The sequence below is a fragment of the Motacilla alba genome, chromosome 1A (genome assembly GCF_015832195.1).
Source record: "Motacilla alba alba isolate MOTALB_02 chromosome 1A, Motacilla_alba_V1.0_pri, whole genome shotgun sequence".
Taxonomy (NCBI): domain Eukaryota; kingdom Metazoa; phylum Chordata; class Aves; order Passeriformes; family Motacillidae; genus Motacilla; species Motacilla alba.
In genome coordinates, this window is record NC_052031.1 from 49781817 (window position 1) to 49799733 (window position 17917).

Below are 17917 nucleotides of genomic sequence, written 5' to 3' on the forward strand. Positions count from 1 at the left end.
ATTAAAATAGAGATTCTTTTTTTTTTTGGTGCAGAGACTGATAAACTGTAAAAGGTTGCAGCACCAGTTGCTCAAGCAGAAAGAAGCGTTAAAAATGAGAAAGCTGCTTTAAAAAGATATATTTTTTAAAATACCTATTAGCATAGGTTAGAAATGTGCTCAAAGGGTTAGGGTAGTGGCTAGGGTTAGGTTTAGGGTTGAGAGAGTCAAAGAGCCTAAAGCTCCAGGAATACTGGGGCTGGAAAAGGTGATCCTGGCAGGGCCCCAACTTTGCTGCACTGCCACCTGCCAGCACCACACTACATCTGATTTTATGGTATGTAGTGCCTATTATGAATGTTACTTTTTTTTTCCTTCTTTTTTTTTCTCTTTGTTACCCCTAAGTCCAGATTCAACTCAGCTTTTCTTTGATCACTGGTGATCACAGCCATCAGGCCAGCCCTGCCAAGCCTGTGCCTTGCCTGTTGCCTTTACATCCCTGCATTCCTCAGCAAATCTCGTGCCCCCACTTCTCAAGGTTTCTGCTCTTGCTCCATGCCTGCATTTCTCTGCGCTGCATTGCTGTGCTAGTCATAAGTCTCTTTTTCTACACAGAGTAACTGTTTGTTACTTTTGTTTATATAAAATGATGGTTGTACCACACGCAGATAAACAGAAGTAAAACAAATTAGCCACAGACCTGGTTAATTATGGAAACTGCTGTCACAGCTAACGGAGGAAAAGATACAGAAGGGTCGAGAGAAGTTCAAACAAAGCAAACCTGACAAATCTCAGTCCTGAGGCCTTGCACATTCAGTACAGAGCTTATGGCAAATTACTGAGAGTGGCAATATCATATTCCAGGGTTGCATGTTTCAGTCCCAAAGGTCACGAGCAGGTAAGAGCAAGCTGCACACACTATGACATAATCCATCATGTTTGGGCATTTTTTTAGAACTGATTATGCTGGCATTTTCTTCTCTTTTGGGGTAGAAAAAAGCATGCAAGAATTAGAGTCTCTGTTACCTAAACTTTTAAAAGTGGAAGTTAGCTCAAATACTGCATATTTTTTACAGATAAAATTGCATGGCACAGGGAAGGGTAGACAACAAGGGTAATGGCAAGGATAGGCAAGGACTGAAGTTGTCTTGTTCTTTCTCAAAAGATAAAAGAAAATCCAAAGCCTCCCCAGCCAAATGGACACCAGACTCAGTTTTGAGATAGATAATCTCTTGATGTCTCTTTCAGTCCTATTGTTCTCTATTACTGTTTTTTATCTTAAATAAAAAACTCCTTGTGCGTTCTCAAAATGGACAGTTTTTCTTATCTCCTTTGTCTTTTTGATAGATCATATGTGATATACTGCATGTCTCCATAAATCCTCTAACTCTAGAAGAGTTTAGGTTTTGCAACAATTGCAAGTGGCCTTGTTTTTTCCAGTTTTTTTTTTAATTTGTCATGTCATTCTTAATTATACATATAAAGAATTTCTAATTTCACAATCACCTATAAAAATAGTGCATCTTGTGGGGCTTGGACTGCTATCACTGTGTTTATATAGTTGACATCCAGATTATTTATTTCTCATTTAGAAAAATACCAAATCCTGAATTCTCTAGTTGGTGTTTTGATATTACTGTTACCTTCTTTTCCAGTCACATACAATCTGTTGTGTTCCTGACTTGACCTGACATCTCTTTAATGTCAGTGGGCACAGCCCTCTAATTCATCACTTCCTTCATAGCTGCAATGCTGCACCGTGGTCTGGACAGGACATCTCGATAGATAGAAGAGATCTCTAATCCAGTAACATGTCCTTAGTGATTAACTCAAAATACATTAGAGGTAGAAAAATCTACCTTTTAATGTGTCTTTTTAATGCAGGATCGCTCCCAATACTGTAGTATTGAATACTTTCATCAAGGCTGAGCCTAAGAACCTCAAGACTGCAATGGAGACAACTCAGTCTCCCAGTACCATCTCTATTCCTTCCAGTGATTCCATTTTAACAACAGAGCTCTCCTGTTACTTCAGTATGAATTTCAAAGCTTGGCTGATCTGATATTTTGCCACTCCTACCCTGAGAGCCATTGTTTGCACAGAGCTTTTGCAGCTCATCTTAGCTCTGAGCAGAGACAAAAAAAAAGCCAAAACCCCAACAACAACAAAACCCCTCATGATTTCCCTATTGCAACTATGGATGAAGTTTGGGCGGATGAAAAAAAAAATCTGCTGGATAGTTAATATTTTATGGTAATGCTTTGACTTGGTTCTTGTCCAAACAGGTACAAGATGTCGAGTGAGAGGAAATGCATATCATAGTGGTGTGTCTCATTCCAGTATGCCCCTCAGGGATGGAGATGCATTGGTGAGCAGCAGAACCTGTAAAATGGAAGGAGAAGATGGAGGGATGCCTCTACTCACTTGGGCCAATGTCTACCAGTATGGGCTCTGTGGGGTTACTGTACAACACCAGGTGGAAGCCAAATGAGCAACTAATGATCACAGAACGTTTTGAAGTTGTAGAATGTAATTTATTGCCCAAAATAGCTCTTTGGAGTGGGGAATGGTCTTAAGATTCTGTGCATTCATTGACCTTTCTGAGAACCATTTTACAAACTAAAAGGATAACGAAGGGCAGGCTGTTTACAGAGTGAGGTATTTTCAGCAGCACCAGAAGGGTCACCCTCTTCATTCTGTTCTGGAATAAAAGCATACTTTGTGAAGGAATTCACCTTTAAAGGGCTGTCTGCCCAAGTGCTCTTCTGGAATAGCTCTTGCAAAATAATGCAGTTTTCAAAAGCTGTGCCAGCTGCTTCCTCTGTATAGACAAAGCCTTGGGCTCCCAGGATTGGACTTTTGGTACTCATAGAAATTGCTCGATGTTTCGAATGGGGACCCTGCGAGCGAGCACTCCTGTGGTGTGCTGATGATGGCACAGGGCCCTGGGTTTTGTTGCTTGGTTTCCTGACTTGGCTAAGAAATGGCTTGGAAAAGGTGCCCTTAACCTCCCACAGGCAGAGGGTGGGGAAGTTTTCACAAGCCCCTTGGAACAGGCTGAGATGCTGCTCCAGTCCCGTCTGCTATTCCAAGCCCACACAAGGGGCAGCCAGGAACTCCTGCTCGCGGGAGATGCGATGTCTCCTTGACATGCAGTCCCGTACCAACTGTGCCACCAGAGGCGAGCTAAAACGGGTGATTGCTTTCCAAATACTGTCTCCAAGAAGCCTGCAGATGTCTCACAGAAGCGTTCATATCCTAAAAAGCACCTTTTCCATCCTTTTAAAATGGCAGATTAAGTCATGTGTATGACTCAGGCTCATTTTCTTGTCCTGTGACTCCAGGCAAGTCACTTCTTTTCCAGCTCCCTGACAGGTTTTGGCCATCCAATCCAAAACCGCCATGTGTGCCTCGTTGAGGAAGATGCGTGAGCGGCACCGAGGAAAAACAAAAGGCAGGGCTGCGTTGAACTAAATGCCTTCCAAACCAACGCGGTTTGAATTAATGCTGCCTTTCCCAGCTGTAGAGTGAGGGCGATGCGATATTCCCGGCAGACAGCGATTACAATAGCTGATAAACCATGAACGATGCACTGATTGAAGACAGACTCGGGCGTCTTCCAGCGCGGGGCGGGTGAGGGAAGGGCCCGCCCGCCCTCATGGCGCCCCCAGGGCCCCGCCCCGGCCGCCGGCGGGAAGGCGGCGGGGCCGGGCCCTCAGGAGGAGCGAGGCGGGCCGCCGTGGCGGGCTCGGAGCCTTCGCCCCGGGTACTGCACCCACCTTCTCCACGGGAGCTGCCCGGGCATGAGCTGGGGATTTAGTTACTGTTCTAATTTTGATGGGGAATTACGGTGCTCTGCGGGGGGAGGGAGATTCAGGGTCCCTCGCCCTTTGGGATCAGAAATGGACATCTCATGAGGAGGCAGCTGGCAAAGAAAACCCGCATAAATCTGTGTGTTGATGACGATTAATCAGTTATTTTCCTCTGAGGCAACAGATGTGATGTCGCGCCGTGGAGCTCCTTGGGGCGGGTCGGGTCGCCCCCGGTCCGGGGAGCCGAGCTCCAATGGCTGCTGCCATTTCTGGCAGCCCAAGGCCAGGGGGGATTGGGGAATGGGTCCCTGTCGCACCCTCAGGCTGGAGGGACACCGCGGTATCCAGGTCTTGCTCACCTGCCCTTGAGTACTTGAGGTGGCACAAGATTGGTGGTGGTTTTTCATGGATTTGCTGTGTGGTCTCAGACTTTGACCCTTTAATCTGCTTCACTGCAGGTAGTGATGACTGGAATCCTTCAGGTGTGCCAACACGCACCAGCAGCAGGACAACAATTCACTAAGCAGGAGGATTTTTTTCGTACTTAAAGCTTTTAATAGGGTGAGGTATAATTTCTCCATTTTCCCTAAAAGCCTGCAGGAAGGCACAGGTCTGGGTCTGCCTCGTTTTTCTGCTGTGAGATGCCAATTGCCTAAGGATGGGGAGTAGGAAAACAATCCTATCACCTGCTTAGCAGTGTTTGAAGTGCAGGATTATGTGCATTTTGTGAGGATGTTTTTAACGATGAAAGAGATTGTAATATAGTTTTAATGCCCCTTGCATTACTTGTTTTTCTTCCTTCAGTATTTGAAGCTAGGGGATTTTTCAAATCTCCCAAAGTAGTTTTTAATTAGTGTTTTGCTTTAATTATGTGAAGGTGTGTTTTGTCACTCCATAATTGTAAGAGCTCTGAAATAGAAATTAGATATACCATGACACTATCAGAAACAACTGATTTTATAAGGTTGTTTCCATTAAATGTAACAGAATAAGATAATTCTGAAATTCTGATATCCTCTTCCTTTCTTACCCAGCCTCTATATACACAAGATTCTTGCAAGCAAATTAGTATCCATTTACAAGCTGAAAAAAAAGGCCTTTTGCATATATTTAGTCTAAATGATCCCAACCTCTGTTCGAAATAGCCCATCTTATAGTTTGTGGATTTTGTTAACAAATGAGCAAGTAAATATATGCACACATTTTGATGTGGTGGTCTACAAAACTTTTGATCATCCAGAGCTAGGACACCAAGTGTAACTCACAATTTAAACAGAAGCAATTTAACCCATTTACAAAGCCATAAAAATGATAGAGTAGTTTGGTTATAAGATCATGTTTCTAAGGAACTACTTTGTAGTCACGATTCTTGCATTCATAAAATTTAAGGAGGTCACACTTTGCTCATTTAACCATGCTGTCACTAAGTGCCTGTTCCAGTTCTAGGCCTTGCTTATAGCAAGTCACATAGAGAGGGCAGTGAAGCTGTGCTGGAGTACAGACATGGCAAGTTAACCATGAAAAAACATGAAATGAGCTCTCTGTACATAGGTTTGCACAATAAAAGTTCCAGGTTTTTATTACCTTCTTTTGTTCTCTCCTTGCAAGCATACTCCTTACAGCCATTATCTGCACGTCTTCAGCATTTATTGGTCACTTTGAACCTCAGCAAGAACTTCAAAACAAATGCAGCTTTAAAAATCTGCTCTCAAGATACATCACTAAGGAGTTGTAGCCTTCCAGCACTGTTTTGTGGGTTTTCTGTCACATAAAGATGGAGAGGCAGAGCTGTTGCATTGCCTTTCCATTGCCCATTCTGTCTGCAACTTTGCTGACTTTTGTTATAAAAACACAGACTGCCTTTAGCATTCTTACCAGAATAAATTCTACTAGTGATAATTCATTTTAAATGCTCCCACCTCCAAAACTCATCTCTGACCCAAGATTCTTACAAGGGAATGAGATCTCTTTTCCTAGTACCTGTGAAGCCCTTTCTAGCCAAACCAGTTCGTCTGAGTGTAAAGCTGTAGATTTTCTCCTTTTGGCCTGGTAGGTCAAATAATGAAGAGTTGGAAGCAGAATCCAAACTTAAATCCATATATGATGTCATACTGACATGTTTCTGTAGTTCAAGGACTTCTTAAAAGTCCTTTCACAGACATTTACTCATTTATTGCCTCCCCATGACTCTTTGTTTGCATTTCCCACTAGTGATCAATACTTTATTGCGTGCTCTTTCACGATGAAGGCCATGGAGGATCAAGTAGTCCAAGAAGACCCAGGGTACCAGGATGATGAGGTAAATTTGTTATTGATTGAAAACTATGTGCAGCAAATGTTCAAAGGTATTTTGATAGTCTTAAGAAACCCATGGAGGGACAGGAGGTCCCCAAAAACTATCAGGGAGTTCAATGCATTTAAAATTTTGTTCCAGTCTACTACCAAGAAAATCTCATTCCCCAAGTCCCTGTACAGCCTTGCTCTTCAAGCAATCTTCATTAACCTTTCAAAAGCTGTGCACAGTTTTTAATGGGATTATCATTATTTCATCATATTTTACACTTCTGTATTAAATGCAAGGGGACTATCAGTTAATTTTCTGCTTCTGAAGAATGATCATCAGCACAAAAAGAATGAGAAATTATGGCAGAAAAGCTGCAGATTATGATGGTGCTGACACAAGTTGTATTAGCACAGCAGAGGATTAATTGCCTGTGAATATACACTTTATGGAGAAGATGATAGGAAACATGTCGGCCTTTTTGGCTCACTATGGCACTGCTTATTTCAGTTGTCTAAAAAGTTATCTATTATTTGTAAAAAATCAATAAATGTTTACAAATCTGAAACAGTCACGTTGCAAGATAGATGTAATAACAAGAAAAAGCAATATCTATTTTTATTCTGCTATTTTGTTTAGGAATCCTTTTTTCAGGATATTGACCTGCTGCAGAAGCATGGAATTGTAAGTATTAGCAATCACACGATCACACAGAATTGTCCCTCAAAAGCTACTGTAAGGTTGTTTCCAAAATTGTATACACATTGAGGCAAATAATTGAAATTTCTCCTTGCAATGAGTTCTAACTCAGTAAGAGGAGATAAATTTTGCCTTTGGTGATAAGACAGATTTTTAGAAAATCTCATTCACATCAGATTCCTAAATAAAGTGTCAAGATACTCAAAGTATTTAGCACCTAGCACTCTTGAAAAACCAACTGCTTGCTAATTTATTTGAAAACTGTGTGATAGATTATTTCCTGTTCCTGCCAATCTTTGTAATTACTCCTGCATTTTTGGTGCCTGTGAAATTACACTGTGACAATTGTTATTATACTATTTTCAGCATGCTGGTGCAGGGGGTAGAGTAGGAGTGTGGAAAATATTAGTAGCTAGAGAAATAAGTGGGTAGTTTTCTTCATCAAATATGAACTCCTATCATTGTTACCATCATCACATAAACACCACCTATTTATTTGAATTACAGTTATTATATGTTTATCTAGGAGACTGGCTCATGGATTGGAATCCTGTTATAATCAGGGTTCTACAAGCAGGATAAAAAGTTGGATTTGCCTGAAGTAATGTGAGATTTAATAAAAGTGACTACACTCAGAGAAAGATGGGAAGAACATATCACAATGACTCATCATTAGCCAGCGCTGTAGTCACTGGGCTGACCATGTCAGCAGTGCAATTGTTGGCAATTTTTTTTTTATTGGCAGTTCATTGGCAGTTTTAAAGATCGTTCTGAAGAAGGATCACATGGTTGGGAGCTCAAACTAAACTATGGGGCAACATAGGAAAAATAAACAAATTATTGCTTTAAAAATTTAGCAAGTTGTTCAAAGAGGGTGACCTGAGCTGGAAGGGAGCTGTACTACCCTGTCGGTATGAAACAAGGCATGGCATTCACAGAAGGATACAAATGTGTGAAAGAGTTTGAAAACTAAGAATAATGACTTAGGATGTTCTTCTGGGGTTGTAAAGGTTTTCTGCTCCTTTCCATTATTTTTTTCTTTCTTCCAAGTGGTTATTCCCACACCTCAGAGGAAGTTTTTGTTCTCAGCTGTGCCAGCTAAAAGCTTTGTGCAAACATAGGATGACCTATATATGTTAAATTCATTTACCTGGAAAGATAATTTTTGTGGGTTTAGAATTTTTTTTCAAGGACTAGAGAGAAAAATATTTACTGGATCTGCCAGTGTGCCCAGAAAGAGAATCAGAATTAGAACAACTGAGACTGTGATTTGGTGATCAAAAGTGTTTGGTAGGATTTAAGGTGCTGTTACCCCTCAGCCTCTGCTGAATGTCATACACGTATCACAGGATGAAAAATAAGCTTTGAAATAAACATGACTAATTTCTCACACAACCCTCCCCTCCCTTCTTATGCTCTATGTACCCACACATTCTAGATAAATAGATTATATGTCCAGTTCATAGTTTTTTCCAAAAAAAAATCTTGGCCAGAAATGGCAAATTGATGTATTATTTCACACCTTTCACATAGTATGTTTTCTTGTGAGTAATCTGTTCTTGCTTTCACATTTCCAGTGATGTCAGAATCATAAAATTAGGTGAGGGAAGATAAAATATGTCAGTAGGGTGCTGTCTGAAGTTGTGCTGTTCCCAATTTATGAAAAACGAGTAGCTCACTCCAGCCCAAAGTGTCAGTCAGATCTGCAGGACACATGTGTTTTAAACTGGGCGTGCACAAACAGCACAGCAGTTAGACTCAATTTCCAGTGATCCTTGTGAATCAGCTCCCAGCTATCCACCACCAGATTATCTGGTTTACACATTATCTGTGCTAAGGGACCAAGGACAGACTGAGTGCTACAGGGAGTCCAAGGTCCACACTATCTGAAATAATTCTGTACTGCTTCTCTACTATCAGCTTTGATCTAGAAAAACTGACACTGAAAGGGGAGAAGTAAATACCCAGAGATCTTTCTCTCAAAACCACCAGAAGCTGCTCTCTGCACCATGATCCCTCACACCAATGTTACTCAAAATTTAGTTTTGTTGGTGTCACAAACGACACAATGAAAGTTTACTGTAAATCTGTTTCTTGGTGAAAACACAGGCATATGAATGCAAACTTAAAATATTTCACAAAGGTTTATTTCACCTTCTAGTTGTTAGCTGTCCTGAGTACTCACAGAAGGGAAATTTCTTTGCAGAACGTAGCAGATATTAAAAAGCTGAAGGCAGTTGGGATTTGCACAATCAAAGGAATCCAGATGACCACGAGAAGGGCATTGTGCAACGTGAAGGGGCTCTCAGAGGCCAAAGTGGACAAGATTAAAGAAGCTGCAAACAAGCTTGTTGTAAGCCAGTCACTTTCCTGAGAGTTTGAACTTATGCTGGCCTCTCCAAAATGCTGTGCAACATTTCTCTTAGCAGATTTCCCACTGCATCATCAAAATAATTTTGAAAATTATTCTGCCTGTTACTCTAAGGCATAATACTTCATACTCCACAGCCACCAGACGAATGCTGTGGTGCTTTTTATACCCAACCCATGGGCATGAGGCTAGGGGGAAAAGAAGATATTTATGTGGGATATTGCACTTTTAACTTCAGGTTAAAGCTGAAATAAACCTCTTGTGTTCTCTTTGGTCTTCCTTAGGAACCAGGCTTCCTCACTGCCTTTGAGTACAGTGAAAAACGGAAGATGGTATTTCATATTTCCACCGGCAGCCAGGAATTTGAGTAAACTTATCTCTTATATCCTTCCTTCATCCAAATGTTCCCAATAATCATCTTAATTGTCTTTAATGAGATATAGAAATATAAGGAAATAAATAGTCAGCTAGGACACAGAGATTCCCCTTGCATTTGGAGTTAGTGCTGGCTTAAAAAAGTCTACATCAATAAGCACCAAAACCAACTCCTTTTCTGAGAGGAAACTGCACTTTGTACAGTCACTGTAAATAAATAGTTGGCATCCAGAAATCTTGACGGTATAATTTTTTTGCCTATCAAGATAATCTGCAGGTTTCAGGTCAAAATTACAAGTCTTCAAGTCCTCCCTTGAGATATTTTCGTGGAATGTTATTTTCAATGTTATTTTCTCTCCTTTCTTTCCAGTAATAATTTGTATAGATCTTTCTCTTGCACACGAAAAGGGAGGTAAATTCATTATGAATCAATGATCATTTAGTGCCCTGCACTTCATGCATCAAGTGAGGGGCTTTGGGGCATAATGCGGCTCCGCTGGGTTACGGGGTGTCCCCAGCAGGGCTGCATAGAAGCCAGATAGCTCAGCTCTGCTCGGCACGGCCTGTCCGAATTCCCGGGCAGCTCCCAGCTGCAGGCTACCTTAGCAAGCTCGAGTGATATCAGCTCTTTAGTGATGATCAGCTCATTTGTGATTTCAGCTCTTAGCTTGCTAGGTGCCACAGGCAGATGCAGGGAGAGAGAGGAGAAAAGCTGTGTGAGGTTCCACAGGGAAGTCTGTATTGCTCTTCTGCGAAGGTTCTCAGTGACAGCTCTTCTAACAAACTAGGCAAAAGTAGCTCTTTATATAGGGTATAGGGGAATTGGAAATTGTCCTGTCGTAAGGGTCAAAGGAAAGTGACCTGTAGCCTTAGAGAGAGATAAGCAAGGGTCCAAAGGCAGAAGAGAGGGGCTTCTAAGGTCCAGTCATCATGACTCGGCATTTCCCATCTTAGGCTGCTGAACGCCAGGGAGGCCTTGCAGGCCTGGGCCTGCTACAGGGGCAGAAATTTCTTTCCTTAAAGTAGTAAAAATGTCTCTGTTTTACTTTCCTCTTGTGATTTTTTTTTTGGGTTTAACTAAATCACAATCCTCTCTTTTTATGCAGTAAACTTCTGGGTGGTGGGATTGAAAGCATGGCAATCACTGAGGCCTTTGGAGGTGAGAGAACCACATTAAATGAGTATAACCAAACAAAGAATTGCAACTTAATTTAGATTTTCATTCAACTTGGATTACTTCTATCAAATTTACCACATTGTAGTTACAAAGATGAGTATCTGCATGAGTGCAAGAGTAAATAATCCACTTCTCTTTATGTTTTCCTGTTTTTCCTCTTAATTTGCTTGCAGACTAAGTTTGAGCTGAGTAATCATTACTGAGCATGCTGATTCAGCACAACATAGCATTACTAAGACTATTACTGACTTGCCAGAGCTCTCCCTGATGCAGTGTAACAAAATTGCCACAAAAGGTATTTTAGTTATGCACACTTAAGGTACACTGCATTTTATGTAAGATTTTGAAATTACAATCAAGCTACTGTTACAGGACACCTAATTAAATGGTGCTTGACACTTCAGCCATAAGAGTTCAAGAAACACAGTACTCTTCCCTTTAGAAGAGATAAACTGGAGACTAATGTGGTTTGGTAGAATGAGATTAATAAACTTGTAAGCTTCTCCTTGATCATTTTACTGGAAATAAAACTGAGCTAGGTTAATGGAATCAACCATTTCTTCCCCACCCCGCCCCCCCATTATCACTTTTCCACAGGTGCCATATGGTTTTAACTTCCACACACAAGAGAATGACTTCAGCAGCCAAGCTCAATCAAATTAAGGCATTTCAGATTTTGCTTTTCATGTAACACATTTCTCCTGCACAGAATATGATTTAGAAATTGAGGTTAAATGATTTTAAAAGGTAGAGATTGAGGTGAATTTTGTAAGTAAGAGTTTCTAACTGCAGTAATTCCTGAATCTGTCAAACTTGGAAAAAGAAACCCTGACTCTTTTTTCCCCTTCTCTTTATTTAACAGAGTTCCGGACAGGCAAAACCCAGCTATCTCACACTCTTTGTGGTAAGTATAATACATTAAAATAGAGTGATGTTTCTTCTCAGCTGAATCCATTGTTTACCACTGTATCAGAATTAAACACATAGAGAAAAGTCAGAATCTTTTATTTCTACAAATACAGTGAAACAGACCTTGGTGACTCTAACCTCCATAAACTGTGTTTGAGTAGAGAACTCATATAAATGGTTATTTTTAATACTGCTCACATCCATGAAAGTTTTGCCATAAGAAGAGTGAAGATGTCTTAGATAAACCAGTGAAAAACACCATCTGGAAAAGCAGAGCATAAATATGGGTCACATGTAGATGGGGCATTGCTCAGAAAAGGGCAGAGACAACATTTTTTTCTCAGCAACTCTTTGACTGTCCTGGTTTCAAGAGGTTTTGCTGAATACGACGTTCTGAAAGGGCACTGAAAGGGTACTACTGGCTGTCAGTGACTGGATCAACAGACTTTGGCAGTCACCATATTTGGGCAGTGCCAAAAATAGCAGGACACTGATTTCCCAGAGATATATCTCAATGTGTAAAGAGAAGTAAACAATAACTTATATAACTATTAATGCTGCTGGAATTACCAGACACTGGGTAGGCAAATTCTATTAAATTAACCCCTTATATTGTAAAGTGAAATATGGCATATTCTGGAAAAACAAAGCCTCTTCTGGTTAGTACAGTGTAATGGTCAGCAGCGTCATACCCTTTTGCATGAATGATTACAACTGGATTGAGTATTCCAGCTTATTCACTCCAAAGAGACTAAATTCACAATCAGTAACTATTTGCATATCAGGAAAAACTCATATCCAAAGAATTTTTGATCATATGAGTTGCAGCTGGAAAAAGTGCCTACTAAGTCAATAGAATTAATTTGGGCAGAGGATTAAGAGGAGACTGTGTGTAAGAACTCACTAGTAATATCCCTAAAATACACAGATTTAGTGGTGGTACTGAGTAAAACAGTTTTGACACCATTAATTAAATCTCATCTGATCTGCAGTCAAGAAAAGCAGCTTGAGCTTATTCTCAAGATGGCAGTAAGACAAGATACCCCTGATTTTCACATTGATTAAAATTGACAGTTCTTTGTGATATGGGTAAACAGTTGTATTTTATTTAAAAAATAATGATAGATGGAGTAAGAAAATATTTTTCCTGCTTTTTCTTTTTAATCTTGTATGCTTCTCTGTAGTGACAGCTCAGCTCCCAGGACCAAATGGCTACACAGGTGGAAAGATTATCTTCATTGATACTGAAAACACTTTGTATCTTTTTGACTGTTAAAAGCTACAGGTGTGATGACCTGCAAAGTTTGTTCATTTTAGTTAGTCATTAGGAAGCTTCATACATGTAAAACATGACTGGCACAGAAATCGTGGAGAGCACAGTGTGTAGTGGCCCACAAGGAAATGTATTTTTCTTTTGTCATTTGATGTAATCCAACCTGAAAAATTAGTCAGGAAATGGATTTTATTTTAACTAGGTTTTTTTGTTTGTTTGTTTTTTGGGGGTTTTGTGGTTTTGCAATCTAGTAGGCCTCCTACAGGTTATAGCAGCTTTTCTCTTCAAGATAAATTTATCTAAGTACTAAACACTATTTTTAACACTTCACATTTGCAGGAGACTGTGTATAAACAGGTTTTGCTCACAGCTAAATTCCTAGAGCACAGATATCCATATGTCAACCCCTCCACCTCAAACCCTAAACACAAAACAATTACCATCATGAGCCCTAAACTATCTTTAGGGTACGTGGGACAGCCTGAAGACAAAAAGTCACTCTTCTCTAGGACTAAAATAAATATTCTTCCTTTTTTTTCCCCCCCGATAGTCCTATTTTGGAATGGAGTTTTATTATTTTCAGAGCATGGTTTGCACAAGGAGAAACCCTTAACTCTGACTCATGCCAGCCGACCAGACCGCCTGCGTGACATTGCTGATCGCTTCAATGTTGACCACGAGGCAGTGCTTGACAACGTGCTCTATGCACGTGCATATACCAGTAAGACCATTATTGCAACTGGCATGATATCCAGGGGCTTTTTCTCTCAGGTTTTTTTCTCTCTCTCTTTCCATTTTAATAGTTCTCAGTGTATTAACACTTCTCAGTTTATTAACAGCTCAACACACGCTCTGTCACAAGATACCGCTTTGAAACTTCAAGAAATTTTGAAATAAGACTTCTTTAAGAGCGCAATATAAACATAAATGATTAAAACATTTTCTGTGTGTCATTTAATTCAACATTAAATTAAAATGTATATATTGCTTTTCAGTTCTTAACACAACAAAAAGTTGTCTTTATGCAGAATGAAGGTTTTCACAAAGTTGTTTTGTGAGATGGGTGAGAGGAAACTGGAACCTGCAAAGTACACTGTTACTGGGCACTGGATTTAAAACTGCTGGCAATGAAAATATAACCAGTGTAGACATTTAAAGTGGAATTGTAAAGTTCAGGCTTTTGTTCCTTCAGAGTTCTTTCTGGTCCTAATTTCTCTTGGCAACTGCTTCCCACTAGGTGAGCATCAGATGGAATTGCTTGACTATGTAGCAGCCAAGTTCCATGAGGAAGCTGGTATCTTCAAGTTATTGGTACAGGACTTCTGTATGCTTACTGTTCTCAGAATAAGTGTTCCTGTTTTCTTTCACTGTATTTACTTACCCAGCATGATTACAATGCAGATCATTGACTCCATAATGGCGCTTTTCCGTGTGGATTTTAGTGGTCGTGGAGAGTTGGCCGAACGTCAACAGAAGCTAGCTCAGATGTTGTCGAGGCTCCAAAAAATATCAGAAGGTATGGGGAACATTGCAAGATTTGGAAAACATGGGCTGGAGTCACTACCAGTAGCTGTTGGTAGCACAACCACTTAATAGTTCAAGTGTATTTTCAATCAGGTGCTGGGCCAGGGATCTTTCCTCATTTTACACCTCTGTCAGTTACCAAAAGGATCAAACTGATAATATATTATTTCGACATGACAGATTGAGAAAACTTCTGGACTTTCCAACATTTAGAGTTTTTCAAGAAATACTGTCAGGCCCTAAATGAGATAATAGGTTGCAGAATTGGACAAATACTCAGTAAGAGTAATTGTCTTCTCCCAATTTCACCAGTCTAAATACAAAGGACAGAGAGAAAAGAGGATGAAGGCATAGAGAAATAAAAAAGCCCTGCCTCTCGCCACTTTCTCAGTACTTTGCAATGCTTTGAGGGATGATGACAGGATGAATAGAGTTCCATCTCTTTGGAATGTCTCAGAAATGTTGATAAGGAATGAATAAATGCTTTTTTTTCCTGAAGTAAAAAAAACAAATGCAAACAGAGAAAGGGAAGGAGAGGGAGCTGAGGGCAGGGAGCCAACAGAGCATAGACAGGAACCGAGAAAGACGTGTTCACTGGAATTGTGAAAAGGGCTCATTTTTGGTGTATTGCAGCTGAAGCCATGCAAGAGCAAATCTAGGCTGTGTCCTGATTAACCGCAGCCATCAGTCAAAAAGAATATTTTCTTCTCATTCATTTGAAATTTGAATTGCTTCAGCAGAAACCTTGCTTTTACCAAGGATGAAAGAATATTTTGGAATTCTAACTGGAAGAAGTCTACCTTCTTTGCAATGTCTTCTCTTGCAGAATATAATGTGGCTGTGTTTGTGACCAACCAGATGACTGCTGACCCAGGAGCAACTATGACGTAAGACACTTTTCCTCACTCTTTAAAAAAAAATTCCTGTATTTTGTATTACGTATTTTACAGAAATGAGAACTGAGATTGTAAGGCACTGAAATAAAAGATCAGATTGGTCATTGTTCCCTGTGGTATTAGGAATTCCTACATAAATGACCTCTGGAAGTTTCTCTCAGTTTTTGGAATGAGCTTTTTTACGTTTATCTGCTGCCTGGTGTGGTGGTGTGATTTCACTGTGACTTAAAGAAAATGAGCTATAAAAATATTGAAAAAGCACCACATTTCCCTTTGGAGCAGCTCATATGTGATAGTTAAGGTGTGTATTTCTTGAGCCTCTTGAATGTACTGACAGGAAAATGATGCCAGCATTGAACATATGGACATATTATTTTGAGACAAGTGTGCAAAAGTTGGGTTTCTATCTATTTCCCTATTGATTATTCGTTACTGAATTGAACAGGGCTCAGTCTCACAGTTAATCACAGTATTAACCTCTGGAATTTGCACAGTGAATCACCACAATTTTCTTGCTAATTCAGCTTTCAGGCAGACCCAAAAAAGCCCATCGGGGGCCACATCCTTGCTCATGCTTCAACTACTAGGATCAGTTTGAGGAAAGGGAGAGGGGAACTGCGTATTGCAAAGATCTACGACAGGTAAACAGCAGGGAAGGTAGAATTTCAAGGTATTGAAACTTTCTGAATGGTACACTGGGAGAAAATCTGAAAGGACAAACTAATTAACAGATTAAACAACTAATTAAAGTTGTCTTGCACATTGCATACATGAAATAACATAATCTTTCATCATAAATGCTACTAGATGCTCAGTTCTTAATGAAAACCATCAAATACTTTGGTAGGACTGGTGGTCCCTTGGCAGGAAAATTCTGGAAATGTTAAATTCCTAAGTTTTCCTGACACAATAATTTCACATTTTCTGATCCTGATGATATTCATCACGTTCTACAGTTTGCACATAGGTTTAAAGGCACTGAGGTATTCCAGGTTGCTCACATCCACAACATTTTGGAGACTGTTTCACAGCTGCATTTTACATGGAGAAACCCACAAGTTCCTTGTTTCTTTTTCTCCCAGTCCTGAGATGCCTGAAAACGAAGCCACATTTGCAATAACTGCCGGAGGGATTGGGGATGCCAAAGAATAGGTAAAAAAAAAGCTGTAAATGTACAGCTAAAAACCAGCTGAGCAGTTGAGATGAAGATTTGTGAAAGGTCGACAACTACCTGGCTGTATTTGTAGCTTTTGGGAGATATTTAAGATGTTTTGGGAGAAAACTGGGATGGACTTTGTACAGTTCAGTTTTACTGAACTAAAATTTTGGTCATCTAGTATTTTCGTTTTTCAATAGAACTTTTAGCACACAAAGATTTAAGCCATTAGATTGTGAATTGTTCTTAGAATCCTTTTCCTATCTTTTGTGAAAATCAAACCTGTCCTTTCACATGGGAGTGAATATACTCTTTCCTAATTTATTTCAAAGAGAGTGTCTAAGTGGTAGGTTTTAACAGTGTGAAATGCAAGAGAACTGGAATAAACTCAGTTATAAAATTGTCATATATAGATGGAAAAGGCAGTAGGAGGAACAACAGCTCAAGAACTTGATGGATTTTCACATACTGTAGAGGAACAAGTAGTTTTAAGAATACATTTTTAAACATTTTTATCTTGACTAGATAATGTTGATTTTTTTTTTAGCATTTTCTACTTTTTAGACAGAATGTTTGAAACCTGTTCTTATTAAAGTTAAAAATAAAGACTATGAATTAGAACAGAAGTCTGACTATGTTTGGGTGCTTTGAATTAAACTCCCCTCTCAAAAATCTCATTGATCTTCCATGAGAAAAATAATCTGGGTGCAACCCAATACCTTGAAACCTTTCTTCTAGTTCTCTAAAGAAACAAACTTGATATAATTGACTTGTCATTCCTCTAGTATAAGTAAGACTATTAAATATTACTATTAAGTAATATTAAATATTGTTACTATTTTAAAGAATAAATCAAATCCTGTGGCTAGATAAGAGAGGCTGGCACCAGCACTTACACCAAGGGAAAGTCACTTAAGATTCAGTTTGCTGAGGGAGCAGCCAGCACAGGCAGAGCTCAGAACTAGCAGGAGATGTAGGTCACAGGGGGCAAAAGAAGAAGCTGTGAATAAAGAGGGAAACAGGGCATTGGGGCCAAAATAACAGTTCCTTTTAGAGTATCTCCAATGCTCATGGAATTGCTTCTTTTGAATAAATTAAACAATACATACATACACACAAACATGGATACAATGGGGAAGTCTTACTCTGTCCTCTGGTAATTACAATGAGTCTAATTTTGGTATCTGGTCAAAGAACTTTTCCTCACTGGTAAAATATTTTTTTTTTAGATTATCAAATGCATGTAAGAAAACATCAAGTAAAAAGGCAGCAATGACCAGAAATTCATGGAAGAGAAGCCTGACATTTTAGCCAGGCTTTTCCTTGTGACAGACCTAGAGAGCCTGCCTTCCTTAAGTGGTTTCTTAACAGATAGTTGATATTTTTCCTGAGGTAAAGCTTTTTTTTTCACAGTGGAGAAAAGACTAGAGAGCTGAAGGCTGGGAAGCTGGTTCATCTGAGAGAG

At 39.7% G+C, this 17917-nt stretch overlaps 1 protein-coding gene across 2 annotated transcripts; it reads left to right on the forward strand.

Moving 5' to 3' along the window:
• Positions 1-2687: 2687 nt before the first annotated feature.
• DMC1 (DNA meiotic recombinase 1) lies at positions 2688-17073 on the forward strand. Of its 2 annotated transcripts, XM_038155079.1 has the most exons (15): positions 2688-3745; positions 4250-4352; positions 6003-6090; positions 6712-6756; positions 8978-9124; positions 9427-9509; positions 10624-10676; positions 11557-11598; positions 12788-12860; positions 13506-13597; positions 14114-14187; positions 14278-14392; positions 15227-15287; positions 15821-15937; positions 16379-17073. In XM_038155079.1, the coding sequence occupies exons 3-15, from the start codon at positions 6034-6036 to the stop codon at positions 16446-16448; spliced, it is 1029 nt and encodes a 342-aa protein (XP_038011007.1). In that variant the 5' UTR covers positions 2688-3745; positions 4250-4352; positions 6003-6033; the 3' UTR covers positions 16449-17073. The 2 variants fall into 2 exon arrangements, with proteins under 2 accessions (XP_038011007.1, XP_038011008.1); XM_038155080.1 differs by lacking the exon at positions 8978-9124 and having other exon boundaries at positions 2690-3745.
• Positions 17074-17917: the final 844 nt, after the last annotated feature.